Here is a 15353-nt window from a genome sequence, read left to right as displayed (position 1 = left end):
TCTGTATGTGTGTTCGTGTTAGTTGCTGTTGTATTTTCATAGTCTCATGTGATTGGTTATTGACATTTACCTCCCCCCGTATCATTAATCCTGATTTGTTTCCTTTCCTGCCATCTCAGTCTTGTCTGCATTTATCCTTTTGCCTTCTTATCTTCCCGTGTCTAGTTCTCCTGTTCTTCTGTGTGTACATTAATCCTTGTTCCCTATCCAGTTGTCTTCCTGTTTTATTGTGGTAACTGTTGCTTTCTGTGACTCATGTTGTTTACTTCCTTGTTATGCCTGTACTTTGCTTCTCCTCTCATTATCCAATGTGTATTTATTGTCTCTATCTTCTGCTCTCCTTTATCACGTCCTGCTGTCATAGTTGTGGGCTCCGTACTCTGTGTTCCCAAGGTTATGTAACCGTACTTTGTATATTCCTGGTTGCACACTTCACTTTTTGTGTTTTGATGAAAACTCCCGCATTAAAACTGTTCTTGAGTTACATCATCATAAACATTAAACTATATATATATATATATATATATATATATATATATATATATATATATATATATATATATATATATATATATATATATATATATGTATATATATATATATATATATATATATATACATACATATATACATACATCGTTGAGTGCCAGAGGAACTGACCTGAAGGATAGGATCATGGCCAAGCTTGAAACCTGGATCCCCGTGGCGGTTACCAAGATTACGTGAAGTACCCTCAGAAGGTCTGCTAGATGATGTTAACGCAGCACTACGGATGATACCTACAACCACGATTACCGACACTAACAAGCTGATCTACACTACGGCAGCAGTGATCAGTGAGATGCTTGGCTACAAGTTGAACAGCCACAGGGGCAATACCCTCCATGGAGAAGGAGGCTAGAGGGCAAGATCAAAGTAGCACGGAGGAGGTTAGCCAACTAACGGAGTTGCAGAAAGGTGCGACAAAGAAGGTGCATAAGAAATACAGCAAGTTGTCCATACCTGAGGCCTTGGAAACTGCCAAGCAAAGACTCACAGCCTTGGCCACCCGCTTGAGGAGGTACACCAGAGAGAGAGAAGGCAGGAGAATAAACCAGCTGTTCTTCACAGAACCAGCAAAGGTGTACTCTCAGTGGCAAGGGAACAATAACAGAACAGCACCACCAAGGCTGGAGATGGAGCAATACTGGAAGAGCATATGGGAGAAGGACGCAACCCATAACGGCAATGCTCAGTGGCTAGTGGATCTGAGGGCAGACCATAGCGACCTCCCTGAACAGGGTCCAGTAACCATCACAGTGGCAGATATCCAAGAAAGGGTCTCCAGTATGAAGAGTTGGACAGCACCAGGGCCCGACATGGTTCACGCCTACTGGCTGAAGAAGCTGACTGCACTCCACGAGCGTCTGGCAGCACAAATGAACCAGCTGCTAGTTAACGAGAGACACCCGGAATGGCTAACCGAAGGTCGAAGGTCCTGATCCCCAAGGACCCCAAGAAGGGACCGGTCCCATCCAACTACCGACCAATAACCTGCCTCAGTACTACATGGAAGCTCCTGTCAGGCATCATATCGGCTAAGATGAACAGGCACATGGGTCAATACATGAGCGGGGCACAGAAAGGGATTGGCAAGAATACCAGAGGCGCAAAACACCAGCTACTGGTAGACAGAACGGTCAGCCGAGACTGCAAGACCAGACTGACCAACCTGTGCACTGCCTGGATTGATTACAAGAAGGCCTATGACTCAATGCCCCACAGCTGGATACTGGAATGCCTAGAATTGTACAAGATCAACAGGACCCTAAGAGCCTTCATCAGGAACTCAATGGGGATGTGGCGTACAACACTAGAGGCCAACTCCAAGCCCATAGCACAAGTCACCATCAAGTGCGGGATCTACCAAGGAGATGCTCTGTCCCCACTGCTGTTCTGCATAGGCCTGAACCCCTCAGTGAGATCATTAACAAGACTGGCTACGGATACCGACTACACGAACGGAGCGGTTGTCAGCCACCTCCTGTACATGGATGACATCAAGCTGTATGCCAAGAGTGAACGAGACATCGATTCACTGATACACACTACCAGGCTATACAGCAATGACATTGGAATGTCATTCGGACTGGAGAAGTGTAGTCGGATGGTAACAAAGAGAGGGAAGGTAGTCAGAACTGAGGGGATTGAACTACCAGAAGGCAACATTGCAGACATAGAGGACAGTTACAAGTACCTGGGGATCCCGCAAGCGAATGGGAACCATGAAGAGGGCGCTAGGAAAGCTGCAACCACCAAGTACCTGCAGAGGGTCAGGCAAGTCCTGAGGAGTCAGCTGAACGGTAAGAACAAGATCCGGGCCATCAACACCTCGCCCTGCCCGTGATCAGGTACCCTGCTGGGGTAATAGGCTGGCCAAAGGAGGAGATAGAAGCCACTGACATAAAGACAAGAAAGCTCCTTACCATGCATGGAGGGTTTCACCCCAAGTCCAGCACCCTGGGGCTGTATGCTAAGCGGAAGGAAGGGGCCGGGGACTGGTGAGTGTCAGCACCACAGTCCAGGATGAGACAAGAAACATCCACGAATACATCACGAAGATGGCCCCAACTGACAGCGTGCTCAGTGAATACCTCAGGCAGCAGAAACCCAAGAAAGAGGAGGAAGGCGAGGAACCATCATGGAAGGACAGGCCCTGCACGGTATGTACCACCGGCAGATAGAGGAGGTGGCTGATATCCAGAAATCCTACCAGTGGCTGGACAAAGCTGGACTGAAAGACAGCACAGAGGCACTAATCATGGCAGCACAAGAACAAGCTCTGAGTACAAGATCCATAGAGGCTGGGGTCTATCACACCAGGCAAGACCCCAGGTGCAGGCTGTGTAAAGATGCCCCAGAGACAATCCAGCACATAACAGCAGGGTGCAAGATGCTAGCAGGCAAGGCATACATGGAGCGCCATAACCAAGTGGCCGGCATAGTGTACAGGAACATCTGTGCCGAGTATAACCTGGAAGTTCCGAGGTCAAAATGGGAGATGCCCCAAGGGTGGTGGAGAATGACCGAGCTAAGATCCTGTGGGACTTCCAGATGCAGACGGACAAAATGGTGGTGGCTAACCAACCGGACATAGTGGTGGTAGACAAACAGAAGAAGACGGCCGTAGTGATCGATGTAGCGGTTCAATGACAGCAATATCAGGAAGAAGGAACACGAGAAGCTGGAGAAATACCAAGGGCTCAGAGAAGAGCTCGAGAGGATGTGGAGGGTGAAGGTGACGGTGGTCCCCATGGTAATCGGAGCACTAGGTGCGGTGACTCCCAAGCTAGGCGAGTGGCTCCAGCAGATCCCGGGAACAACATCGGAGATCTCTGTCCAGAAGAGCGCAGTCCTGGGAACAGCTAAGATACTGCATGGGACCCTCAAGCTCCCAGGCCTCTGGTAGAGGACCCGAGCTTGAAGGATAAACCGCCACTGAGGGGCGTGCTGGGTGTTTTTTTTTTATATGTATGTATATATATGTATATATATATATATATATATATATATATATATATATATATATATATATATATATATATATATATATATATATATATATATATATATATATATATATATATATATATGTATATATATATATATATGCTTTTTAATTTATTTATTTTTTTTAAACAAATGACTGCTCACTTGACTGCAGTCTCTTTCAGCTGCATCCTCACATGGCGCTGACCTTTATAGATTCATAATCATTCTCCTGTAAAGGTGCAGGGGTTGTCCTTCCTTCTGTTGAGTTACAGTTACTCCTGCATACATAAATACTTAAATGCGTGCATAGTGTAAATATCAACACTTCACCGAGTTCTTTTGATTTCCCAGAGCCATCCGATGGAAGACAAAACACTGCTCAGTAGACCATTTAACACTTCATTACTTCTAGAAGGTAGATGCGTTTTTGTTTGTTTTGTTGTTGTTGGATCTAAATCTGGGCCTGAACGTCACTGTTTCTCACTTGTCACCTGTTCTCTCCACAGACTGCTCTCAGCCATGACACAGGCGGTTCCTCCGATCCTCTCCGTCACCCCGAGTCGGGCTCTGGTTGATGAGAAGTTTCAAGTGTTGGTGGAGAATCTTCCTCCAGGATGTCCGGTAACCCTCTGCTCCCTCCACCGCTCCGAGGACAAGGACGACTGGGAGGCATATGGGCACTACGTCAGCGACCACAGAGGCGTTGTGTCAGGTGGGTCACCGCTGACTGCAGAAGACTTAGGATGCTGTCTCAGAGCTGGTCTTTGGAGGGTGAACAAGCTAAAAATATTTGTGTTGGACAGTTTTTATTGGAATGTGAATTCGACTCCCTATGTGAGCAACTTCTTGTCCTGCTCATTGTGCTTAAAGAGATCTTTCAATGTCTCTGTCACGATCTGGGGTGGCAGACCGTGGGGATGTGGGAAAGTAAGACCCAAAATGCAGGACTCTTGCGATGAAAAGGTGTCTTTATTTACAGTGAAGTAAAAATAAAGGCATACAATAAATCCCCGTGAGCTCCTGACTCCCATTTCGTGTCTTCTCCCTGGGTCCGTGCTCCGTGTCTCCATTCCCTGTGTACAATCCGTTCGCTGCTTCCTTGTTTCTGCAAATCCTCCTGGGAAACACACACAAAGGCAACCGTGAGTACCTTCACACAGCAGCAGACTAGCACTTACTTCACGCAGTGGCTGAGAAACTGACGGGAAGTCACGCAATAATCCAGCGTCGAGGAGCTCTCAACCACACTGCTTTGTAGTTCCCCCGACGATCCTGATCAGCTGCAGGTGAATGATCCTCCTCCTTGGGTGTGGCCAGCCTTCCAACGGGAACAACCCTACAGGCCTGGTGTGCAAAGAAAACCAGGACACCACCCCACACACACACACACACACACACACACACACACACACACACACACACACACACACACACCAGTACACAGGGAAACAAGGGACAGCAGCACCAAACACACACCATCAAGTCCATAGACTGCTCATGAACCCTGGGTCCCTCAGACCCAGGACCCTGACAGTCCCATGTTTGGTGGTCTCTTGCAAAGTCCAACAGTTCTGTGGCATTTAAGGACACGAGGCCTTTGAAGACGTTTTTTGTTTTTGAAGCCCTTCAGTCTCAGATGCCGTCTGAGGGTTATGGGGCTGCAGTCGGCACCAGTAACGGCCTTAATTTGGGTCAAGGATCATCCAGTATCTTGACAGACAGTCAACTGGATCCTCCAGCTCAGTGCTGGTGAAATTTTTTGGGGTCTTACACTAGACTTGTTCCATAACCCCCAGGATCATTTAAGAAATTCCAAATGCCTGTCTTACTGTCTCCCGACAGCAGGGGTTTTTCACTTGTCCGGCCCACTTAAGAGTAAAGTGGGTTGCATGCTGCTCGCGATGTGAAATGAGTTTGACAGTCCTGACTTAGAAGGGATGTAGAAAATTAACCTTGTCTGATTTTCTACTACAGGACTTTTAAAGAATATCAAACATGTAAGGGGGAAAAAATTGATATTCTCACTGTTTTCATTTTATTAAGAAGGTAAAAAAAAAATACAAATTTACAGCTCATACAACATTAAGTTATTCATTTATAGAACGCAAACATTTATTTGCATACAGTTTTCACCTCTGACACTTACCTGCATACACCCCGACACCTCAGTGTGTGCTTCTGTCCAGATGTGCTTCTGTCCAGTGTCATATCATAAATAAATACTAATGTCCCACTGCCACTAGCAGCCATGCACGCTCAAGCCACTGCCTCTGCCATGTTTTACAGATGATATGGTATGCTTTGGATCAAGAGCTGTTCCACGTCCTCTTCATACTTTTTTCATGCCATCACTCTGGTAGAGGTTGATCTTGGTTTCATCTTTCCAAAGAATGTTTTTCCAGAACTGTTTGCTAAAAAACATTTTAAGAAGCTAAGTCTGATCTAGCCTTTCTATTCTTGAGGCTTCTGAGTGGCTTGCACCTTGCAGTGAACCTTCTGTATTTACTTTCATGCAGTTTTCTCTTTATGGTAGACTTGGATATTGATAACGCCTACCTCCTGGAGAGGTAAAAAAACAAAACTTGCGTCAGTATCCAAATACATATGGACTTAACTGTAAATAATTAGCAAAACTGGATGAAATAAAATGGGCTTTGTTCTCTTGTAGTATCAGAAGATTTGAGTTTTGGAGGCACATATACGGGAAAAGAGCCAATGGGTTTACTGTGGAGCATGCGGCCGGTCCCAGGCAGCCGCAAAGGCCTCAGGTAAGGGTTCGGCGGTCATCTTGCCGAGCTCGTGGCATGGCGTGTAAAGGAGCTTAAATTATCACATCAATATTTATATCGCTATACCAGTTTTGGCACTATAAGAACTGACTTGCAGGCTTTTCGGGGGCTAACAACAGACATAACTAGGCTGCATAAAGCCAAAGGTGAAAGTCTTTGTTTAGGAAAAATCCTGTCTGCATAATAAAAAACGGCAGCCTGTAATGTCATAATAAGGAATTACAATACTCATCTTGGCAACACTGCACAGGGAAAAGAAAGGAGTAATAGATATTTGTTTATTTTGTGCATTGAAGGACATATCCTGGTCAAAAGTGGCTACAAGATGCTCCACAGTGTTACTGTAGGCCAAGTGTTTAGTCACATTCCTGAACATAACATTCAGCCAATGAAACTAATGTTTATGCTTGATTAATGTCTGACTTCCAGTGTGCCAGCTCCGTTATGGGTATAAAAAAAAAAAAGTAAATTGTAAATTCACTGTGTTTCCTTGATGATTAACAAAATAATTTTTTAGTTTCAAATACATTTTTGACAGATTTCTAAAATGTGTTTTCTTGTTATGAAAGCTGATAATGAAATTGTTAGTTACTGTACAGTAACCTAATGAAGGGGCAGAGCCCTGAGCACAGATTGACAGGTCTGTCATGGACAGACGTTGTGCCATTGGATCTTCCATAGTTGGTCATGCCAAAGCGATTCACATAGTGAAACACAAAGTTAGAGCGAAGTTAGAAATAGAATCTCAGTTTTTTCGTTTTATTTTAAAGCTCCGGTCTTAAAGGCCGCGCTTGTAGTTTAACCAGCTGATTAGTGTCATCTGCTTCTAGATAGATATACAGTGGCTTGCAAAAGTATTCGGCCCCCTTGAACTTTTCCACATTTTGTCTCATTACAGCCACAAACATGAATCAATTTTATTGGAATTCCACGTGAAAGACCAATACAAAGTGGTGTACACGTGAGAAGTGGAATGAAAATCAAACATGATTCCAAACATTTTTTACAAATAAATAATTGCAAAGTGGGGTGTGCGTAATTAATCAGCCCCCTGAGTCAATACTTTGTAGAACCACCTTTTGCTGCAATTACAGCTGCCAGTCTTTTAGAGTATGTCTCTACCAGCTTTGCACATCTAGAGACTGAAATCCTTGCCCATTCTTCTTTGCAAAATAGCTCCAGCTCAGTCAGATTAGATGGACAGCGTTTGTGAACAGCAGTTTTCAGATCTTGCCACAGATTCTCGACTGGATTGAGATCTGGACTTTGACTGGGCCATTCTAACACATGGATATGTTTTGTTTTAAACCGTTCCATTGTTGCCCTGGCTTTATGTTTAGGGTCGTTGTCCTGCTGGACGGTGAACCTCCGCTCCAGTCTCAAGTCTTTTGCAGACTCCAAGAGGTTTCCTTCCAAGATTGCCCTGTATTTGGCTCCATCCATCTTCCCATCAACTCTGACCAGCTTCCCTGTCCCTGCTGAAGAGAAGCACCCCCAGAGCATGATGCTGCCACCACCATATTTGACAGTGGGGATGGTGTGTTCAGAGCGATGTGCAGTGTTAGTTTTCCATCACACATAGCGTTTTGCTTTTTGGCCAAAAAGTTCCATTTTGGTCTCATCTGACCAGAGCACCTTCTTCCACATGTTTCCTGTGTCCCCCACATGGCTTGTGGCAAACTGCAAACGGGACTTCTTATGGTTTCTTTCTTCTTGCCACTCGCCCATAAAGGCCAGCTTTGTGCAGTGCACGACTAATAGTTGTCCTATGGACAGATTCCCCCACCTGAGCTGTAGATCTCTGCAGCTCGTCCAGAGTCACCATGGGCCTCTTGGCTGCATTTCTGATCAGCGCTCTCCTTGTTCGGCCTGTGAGTTTAGGTGGACAGCCTTGTCTTGGTAGGTTTACAGTTGTGCAATACTCCTTCCATTTCTGAATGATCGCTTGAACAGTGCTCCATGGGATGTTCAAGGCTTGGGAAATCTTTTTGTAGCCTAAGCCTGCTTTAAATTTCTCAATAACTTTATCCCTGACCTGTCTGGTGTGTTCTTTGGACTTCATGGTGTTGTTGCTCCCAATATTCTCTTAGACAACCTCTGAGGCCGTCACAGAGCAGCTGTATTTGTACTGACATTAGATTGCACACAGGTGCACTCTATTTAGACCAAAGGGGGCTGAATAATTACGCACACCTCACTTTTCAGTTATTTATTTGTAAAAAATGTTTGGAATCATGTATGATTTTCGTTCCACTTCTCACGTGTGCACCACTTTGTATTGGTCTTTCACGTGGAATTCCAATAAAACTGATTCATGTTTGTGGCTGTAATGTGACAAAATGTGGAAAAGTTCAAGGGGCCCGAATACTTTTGCAAGCCACTGTAACTGAGTATCATCTACATAGCAATGAAAATGTATGCAACATCTTCTAATAATATTGCCTTGGGGAAGAGTGTATACAGTAAATAGTACAGGACCATGTCGAACACCATGACTAACATGTGTGTGGATAGACTATCCTTTGTTTATTCTGTTCAATAACTCATGTCATTACTGGTCAGGTTGAGGAAGATAAACGTCTGTACACCCATGCTGGTTAACATCTCAGTCCACAGTGGACACGAGGGCTTCAGGGACAGAACCCCTCTGGCATCAGCACTCGCAGAGAGATGGTACATGGCTCCTGGTGTCAAGAGAATTGATATTAATAAGCAAGGAGTGCAAGGGACCCTGTATATACCACCAGGTACACCTGAAATAACACATTTACTTCTTTTTTTTCTTTTCATTTTTAATAATCTGGATTTTGTGAGATGGATGGGTGAAACTTCTGACCCTGAAATTACTACATGAGGAATATCCTCTTTTCTTTTTCTTTTTTTTTTCTTTTTTTTTTTTTTTTGTCTGTCCCATTTGGTTCTTAAGCCGTCAGAATTGTTGTCTGAAGACCAACAAGGATACCAAATGGATTTATTTTGCCAAATGGATCATCATGGCATTGCCGTATTGGTCCATTTGATCAAACTTTGTTGTTATTATTTATTTTATTTTCAGTTGTTACAGATGGGACAGACATGACTGGGGGATAGGAAAGGGAGAAAGAAAGAGAGGAAGGAAAAGAAAACAGAAGGAAAAAGGGACAGTGAGAAAGGGCACTTATAAAGACAAAGAGAAAGAAAAAAAAAAAAATCTCCTGGATCACCTGTTGAGAGAAAAAAAGAGAAGACAAGCAAAAAAACCAAACAAAAACAAAGCAACATACTAAACACAACACCATCACGTTAATCTAGCTGAGTGTGAACAGCAGTAAATACTAAATATTGAAAGTTGTTGTGCAGCACGCAGGACAGACAGCGCACAATGTGCTTTGAAGTAGCAGCTAAGAAAGGTGTAGTTTATGTCTCACGAACAGTGAACACCCGTGTGCACACCTGTGTGGATCAACGCTTGTATACAAAAAGGTTTTCCCATGTAACGGTCTGCTAGAGGGTGTGGAGGCCCATAGCCCCGTCCCCCAGGGCATGAAGCAGGCATGGAGGAGATCCAGGCTCCAGACATCCAGAGGACCCAGAGTGCGAGAGCCCAAGGAGTACCACCGGAGGGGCATCCGTGCCACCTTCCTGGGAAGGGCTGAGGAGATCCCCAGACGAGGGGTCACCCAGTAGCCACGGAGCAGAAGCCAGAGGGGCTGCACCGGCGTGCCCGCCGGCTCTGCCGGCAGCCAGCTGTGCCAGAGTGAACCGAGTTGCAGGCCCGAGGCCGGAGGCCCGAGGCCCCTTTGCCCCGGAAGAGGCCTGACCGAGCGACAGGCATCGGGCCCCGCCAAGTAGCCACCGGGAGTGAGCGGTGCATACCTGAGCGCCCAGCCCGGACACCAAGAACCACCAATGCACCAACCCCTGAGGGCATCAGCTACCAGCAGGGAGTGTGGTGAGGGGAGATAGGCCTCCACACTTGGAGGGCCTGGGAGTACCCAGGGAGGTGGAGTCTAAGACCCGACCTGACATATAGACACAGACAAACAGGCACATACAGACATAAACATGCTTTCCCACCCTCATGCACACATATACAAACACTCAGCACTCACCCAACGTAGGGATAGACATACATAGACATGTACACACAATCATACTCCCCAAACATACTCTATGCCCTGGGTCCAGGTACCCTCGCCCCCAGAGGGGGAAACGGCACCCAGACCCTGTATTTGTACTGACATTAGATTGCACACAGGTGCACTCTATTTAGACCAAAGGGGGCTGAATAATTACGCACACCTCACTTTTCAGTTATTTATTTGTAAAAAATGTTTGGAATCATGTATGATTTTCGTTCCACTTCTCACGTGTGCACCACTTTGTATTGGTCTTTCACGTGGAATTCCAATAAAACTGATTCATGTTTGTGGCTGTAATGTGACAAAATGTGGAAAAGTTCAAGGGGCCCGAATACTTTTGCAAGCCACTGTAACTGAGTATCATCTACATAGCAATGAAAATGTATGCAACATCTTCTAATAATATTGCCTTGGGGAAGAGTGTATACAGTAAATAGTACAGGACCATGTCGAACACCATGACTAACATGTGTGTGGATAGACTATCCTTTGTTTATTCTGTTCAATAACTCATGTCATTACTGGTCAGGTTGAGGAAGATAAACGTCTGTACACCCATGCTGGTTAACATCTCAGTCCACAGTGGACACGAGGGCTTCAGGGACAGAACCCCTCTGGCATCAGCACTCGCAGAGAGATGGTACATGGCTCCTGGTGTCAAGAGAATTGATATTAATAAGCAAGGAGTGCAAGGGACCCTGTATATACCACCAGGTACACCTGAAATAACACATTTACTTCTTTTTTTTCTTTTCATTTTTAATAATCTGGATTTTGTGAGATGGATGGGTGAAACTTCTGACCCTGAAATTACTACATGAGGAATATCCTCTTTTCTGACATCAAACAGAACTAAGAGTAGAAAAAACTGACTGAAATACTGTGTTTGATTCTGTTTTTTCCCGTCAGGTCCTGGACCCTTCCCTGCGCTGCTGGACATGTGGGGAGGTGGTGCAGGGCTGCTGGAGTATCGCTCTGCCTTGTTGGCGTCTCGTGGTTACGTTTCTTTCTCGCTGGATTACCTATGGTCTGAATACCTGTCAGCAGATGTAGAGTTTAAGTACTTCGAGGTTTGTGCGATTTACATACTAATGGGTTTTTGGGATTTTTTTGTTTTGTCTTTTTGGACAAATAAAATACTTTTCCTTACTTTTTTTTTACTTGCGCTTCCAGTTTTACATGATTAGTAATTAAACTCTGGGTGAAATCATTCAAAATAAAAATAAAAAAAACCCCATCTTTCAATCTTCACTGTGGGTGGATAGCACAATCTAATTTTTCTTCAATACCGTAATATCTAAATTATTAAAACAAAGTTTTAATATCTCATTAATTTCCAGTATCGTTCTCCTATTAGACAGCATTTAACATTATTAGGAACCATTCTCAAGTGATACCAGACAGAGTTGGAATTCTTGGTAGTTCCCTGGGCTCCATGGTGGCCTTCGACTTAACAGCCTACAGCACCATTATTAAGGTAAGTGTGGTGGGTAAGAGTTCCTTCCTTCTTGATGCAGTGATGTCATGGATTGAAAATGATCAAACTGATTGTCAGTCTCTCGTAACAGTTCGGTGTAGTGTCGATTGGGTGGCTGTCAGGCGTGAGGGCCCTGGTGGTCTGATCGCCACTTGAAAAGTGTAGCTGTAGGTATTTAGGATGTGGCTTCTCTGGTTAAAAAAAGAGCCTGAACTTCTTAACCACCAGAAAAGTCAGAAATGAGACCGTCTTTAGCATCCTGAAGACGTCTTTAGCGTCCTGAAGAGGGTCTAGACTCTTTTCACTATGGAGTTGCCCTTGGTGAGAGGCAGCATGCAGGGGTGGGTATACTATTTTCTACTCGGTTCAGTGAGTATGGGTCCTGACTGCTGTTTGCACCTAATAACAATTTTTCTTAGGGTGGTGGATAGGGTTGTGGAAGGTGCTCCATCTTGGAACTCCATTGTCCTATTGGATGAAGTCGGCACTTATGTGGGCAGATGAGGTGTAAAGTGAGGATGCTTGATGGGCCTGGCCTGCCCAAGCATATATTGAATGTTTGAATGATTGTTGCAGGCTGTTCAGCGAGTTTGACCTGAAGTCAGGCAGGTCTGCCTTTTATCACAAATTCTGCTCTCAATTTATGGGACAGAAATTCTAGGTGGAACCAAGCGGCAGGCATATACTCCCTTTTAGTGGCGTCAGGATCACATCTGTATTTTTGCAGGTGACGTGGTTCTTCTGGCTTCATCACCTGATGACCTCCAGCTTGCACTGGGACAGTTCACAGCTGTGTTCCCAGTTGGAAAAGAGTGGAAAAGTTTTTGGTTGAAGTGCAACATAGTATTTCCCATTAATGTGTCTATATGGGTTATGCTAACTTTGTTCAATTGAGGGAAAAAAAAGATCTACATTTATACACATCTACATTTTTCAGTATGACAAAAATGAGCACATAAAGGAGACCTTCAATGCAGATGGTCAAAATGGCAATTCCAGAAGGTTTAAACATTCCATGTTTTGTTGAAAACAAAGTTGGAAGCTGGTCTTTGGGTTTTTTAATTCAATGTGTAACATCAAACGTTTTGATTTATCATTGTGTTCCAGCCTCGCTGCATTGTTTGCATCAGCAGCAATCACTATCACCCACCTGGGACCACCCTGAAGGCCGGGTTTAAAATACTGAGCAAGTAGGTACTATTTATCATTAAAATTTAATGATAATACAAATTATTGTTACTAATATGTATCATAGGCATTTTCACAAGGCACATTTCGATGAGAACAACCATATGAGCTGGAGAAGCTTTGCTCTGGATCTTATCGCTGACCCCTCAAACAACGTGGAAGTGAGTGCTGTATTATACTGCATTATACTACCAGTAGAACTAATGACCTCTCAAAGCCTAAGCTGGACTTCTTAGTTCCTGTAGGATTTTCAAATCTGCTTTGTTGACAGGTGGGGAGAATTAACTGCCCAATGCTGCTGGTTAATGGCTGTGACGATCAGAACTGGCCTACAGTGGAGACAGCGGAGGAGGTTAGCGATGTTCTAAGACAGGGGTCTCAAACTCGCGGCCTGGGCGCCACTTGTGCCCCAAGTCATCCCTGCTTGCTTGTTAAATACAAACAAAATTATAGCAGAAGTGCTGCCACGTGTCTGGCCATTAAGAGAGTACCAGTTTGTTTATTTGGTAGTTCAATGAAAGGCTTCAGTTAGTTAAGAGTGAAGGGGGAAAAAAATTGTGTTCACATTTGAATTTATGGCTTGTTACACAGTATTTGAATTTTTTTTTAAAAAAAAACTCAAAATGCTACAATTTTCAGAAATATTTGTACGTGGTTTCTTGTTTATTTTTTTTGTTTGTTTTCTACTTGAACAGTAAAGTGGCCCTCCAATGAGATGACAGTGCCAGCAATGGACCACAGCTCATTTAAGTTTGAGACCCCTGTTCTAGGAGCATTGCTTTAAAAGATGTGTTCACACTCCAAAAACAATAAAAATTTCAGAATATGAACTTCGTTAAATCATGATGTCAGCATAAAATTAAAGTTGATCTCTGACCCTCAGGTGGCCAGGTTGTTGCGTGAAGGTGGAAAGGAACACCTGCTGAGCAGATTAGCGTATCCGGGTGCTGGACACCTGATTGAGCCGCCATTCTCTCCTCATTTTAGAGCTACGAAGTTTATCATACTAAACAGTAAAGAGAAGGGTCGGTTTCTTTCTCTCTCTCTCCCACACACACACACACACACACACTTCAACCTGACTTCCAGGAAGAATTTCTGGTTGTAAACCACTATATTAGGTACACCTGAAAATTCTGAAAATCAAGGGTTTGAATTTTGAGGTCCCTTAAAAATATGTTTACACACCAGGTTGCTAAAATCCTCTGCTTTGTGGTTTTTGATTTATTAGAGTTCTATAACTGTGTGTGTTGCAGTGATATTACTGTGGGGAGGACACACCAAAGCTCATTCAGATGCTCAGGAAGACTCCTGGAGGAAGATCTTGAGTTTTCTGCAGCTTCACCTGTACCACAGCCCGAGTGTTAAAGCAAATCTGTGAAAGAGTCACATGATGTCGAATCACTGCTGTGATATACTGACCATGGTTTCATTCTGATTATTTGCTCAAATTAAACAGCCTGACTCATCTAAGTGAAGCAATGTCCACACGTACAAAGGTATTTTTTAAAACTAGGATTCTGTGTCAAAAAAGCTCAAAGTGTGTTGTTGTTTCAATGCAGGCATGAAGGCATAATAATTTTACAACCACATTTCTTATTATGAACCTTGCTTGATTCAAAGTCCACTCTTATCTCCCTAAACTGTTGCTTCTATAACATGAGAAGACCCTAAAAACACCTTTCATCTATACACATGCTAAGAAATATTATCATATACACTACATACTTTCACTGATATTTTAAGTCATTTTCTTCTATTTAAGACAGTGTATTATTTTCTTAATGTAATTATTTGACTAATTAACCTCCGGTGAAGCCATGGTTGTCCGCCAGACAACGAGAAAACAAGTAGCTATTATACGTAATAGGCAGTTAAATAAATAAACTCCTACAAAATATGTACAGCCGTGAGAGAAAGATACCTGGAAAAGAAGAGAAGATAAACAGAGACCAGAGTCCAGCTAGCTTAAACACCAATGCTAGCGACTCAAGCCAACCAGGCACATAAAAAGAAAAGTGTCAGTATGGCTCAAAGTCATGCGACACCAAAGGGGTTTGCAATACTTGATTCACTGCGATATGGACCTCTCAGCAAAGTGCAAGGATCTCCAAAACAGATTGAAACGTAACAACATTAGGATCTCAAAAGGAAGTGAAGGAAAGGATACGGTCAGATTTGTGAAAGAGCTACTTCAAGAATGATAGTGAAATTTCTCAACGCAGCAATAAAAGATAAGATTATAGA

General features: G+C 43.8%; 1 protein-coding gene across 1 annotated transcript; it reads left to right on the top strand.

The window, feature by feature from the left end:
• The first annotated feature begins 3889 nt into the window (after positions 1–3889).
• LOC116312823 (peroxisomal succinyl-coenzyme A thioesterase-like) lies at positions 3890–14487 on the top strand. Its single transcript, XM_039601558.1, has 11 exons — positions 3890–3946; positions 4038–4243; positions 6200–6299; positions 8883–9067; positions 11351–11511; positions 11799–11918; positions 13026–13108; positions 13174–13267; positions 13378–13458; positions 13990–14131; positions 14363–14487. The coding sequence occupies exons 2-11, from the start codon at positions 4051–4053 to the stop codon at positions 14485–14487; spliced, it is 1284 nt and encodes a 427-aa protein (XP_039457492.1). The 5' UTR covers positions 3890–3946; positions 4038–4050.
• The last annotated feature ends 866 nt before the right edge of the window (positions 14488–15353 follow it).

The sequence above is a fragment of the Oreochromis aureus genome, linkage group 17, assembly GCF_013358895.1.
Source record: "Oreochromis aureus strain Israel breed Guangdong linkage group 17, ZZ_aureus, whole genome shotgun sequence".
Classification (NCBI taxonomy): domain Eukaryota; kingdom Metazoa; phylum Chordata; class Actinopteri; order Cichliformes; family Cichlidae; genus Oreochromis; species Oreochromis aureus.
The sequence above is the reverse complement of the archived record's forward strand: the minus strand, read 5'-3'. Positions and strand labels throughout refer to the sequence as shown.

Excerpts from the sequence above, each read along its gene's own strand:
- LOC116312823 (XM_039601558.1), top strand. The coding sequence starts at position 4,051 with ATGACACAGGCGGTTCCTCCGATCCTCTCCGTCACCCCGAGTCGGGCT. Across the intron at positions 11,919-13,025 it reads CCTACAGCACCATTATTAAG|CCTCGCTGCATTGTTTGCAT; the intron begins GTAAGTGTGGTG and ends ATTGTGTTCCAG. Across the intron at positions 13,268-13,377 it reads ACCCCTCAAACAACGTGGAA|GTGGGGAGAATTAACTGCCC; the intron begins GTGAGTGCTGTA and ends CTTTGTTGACAG.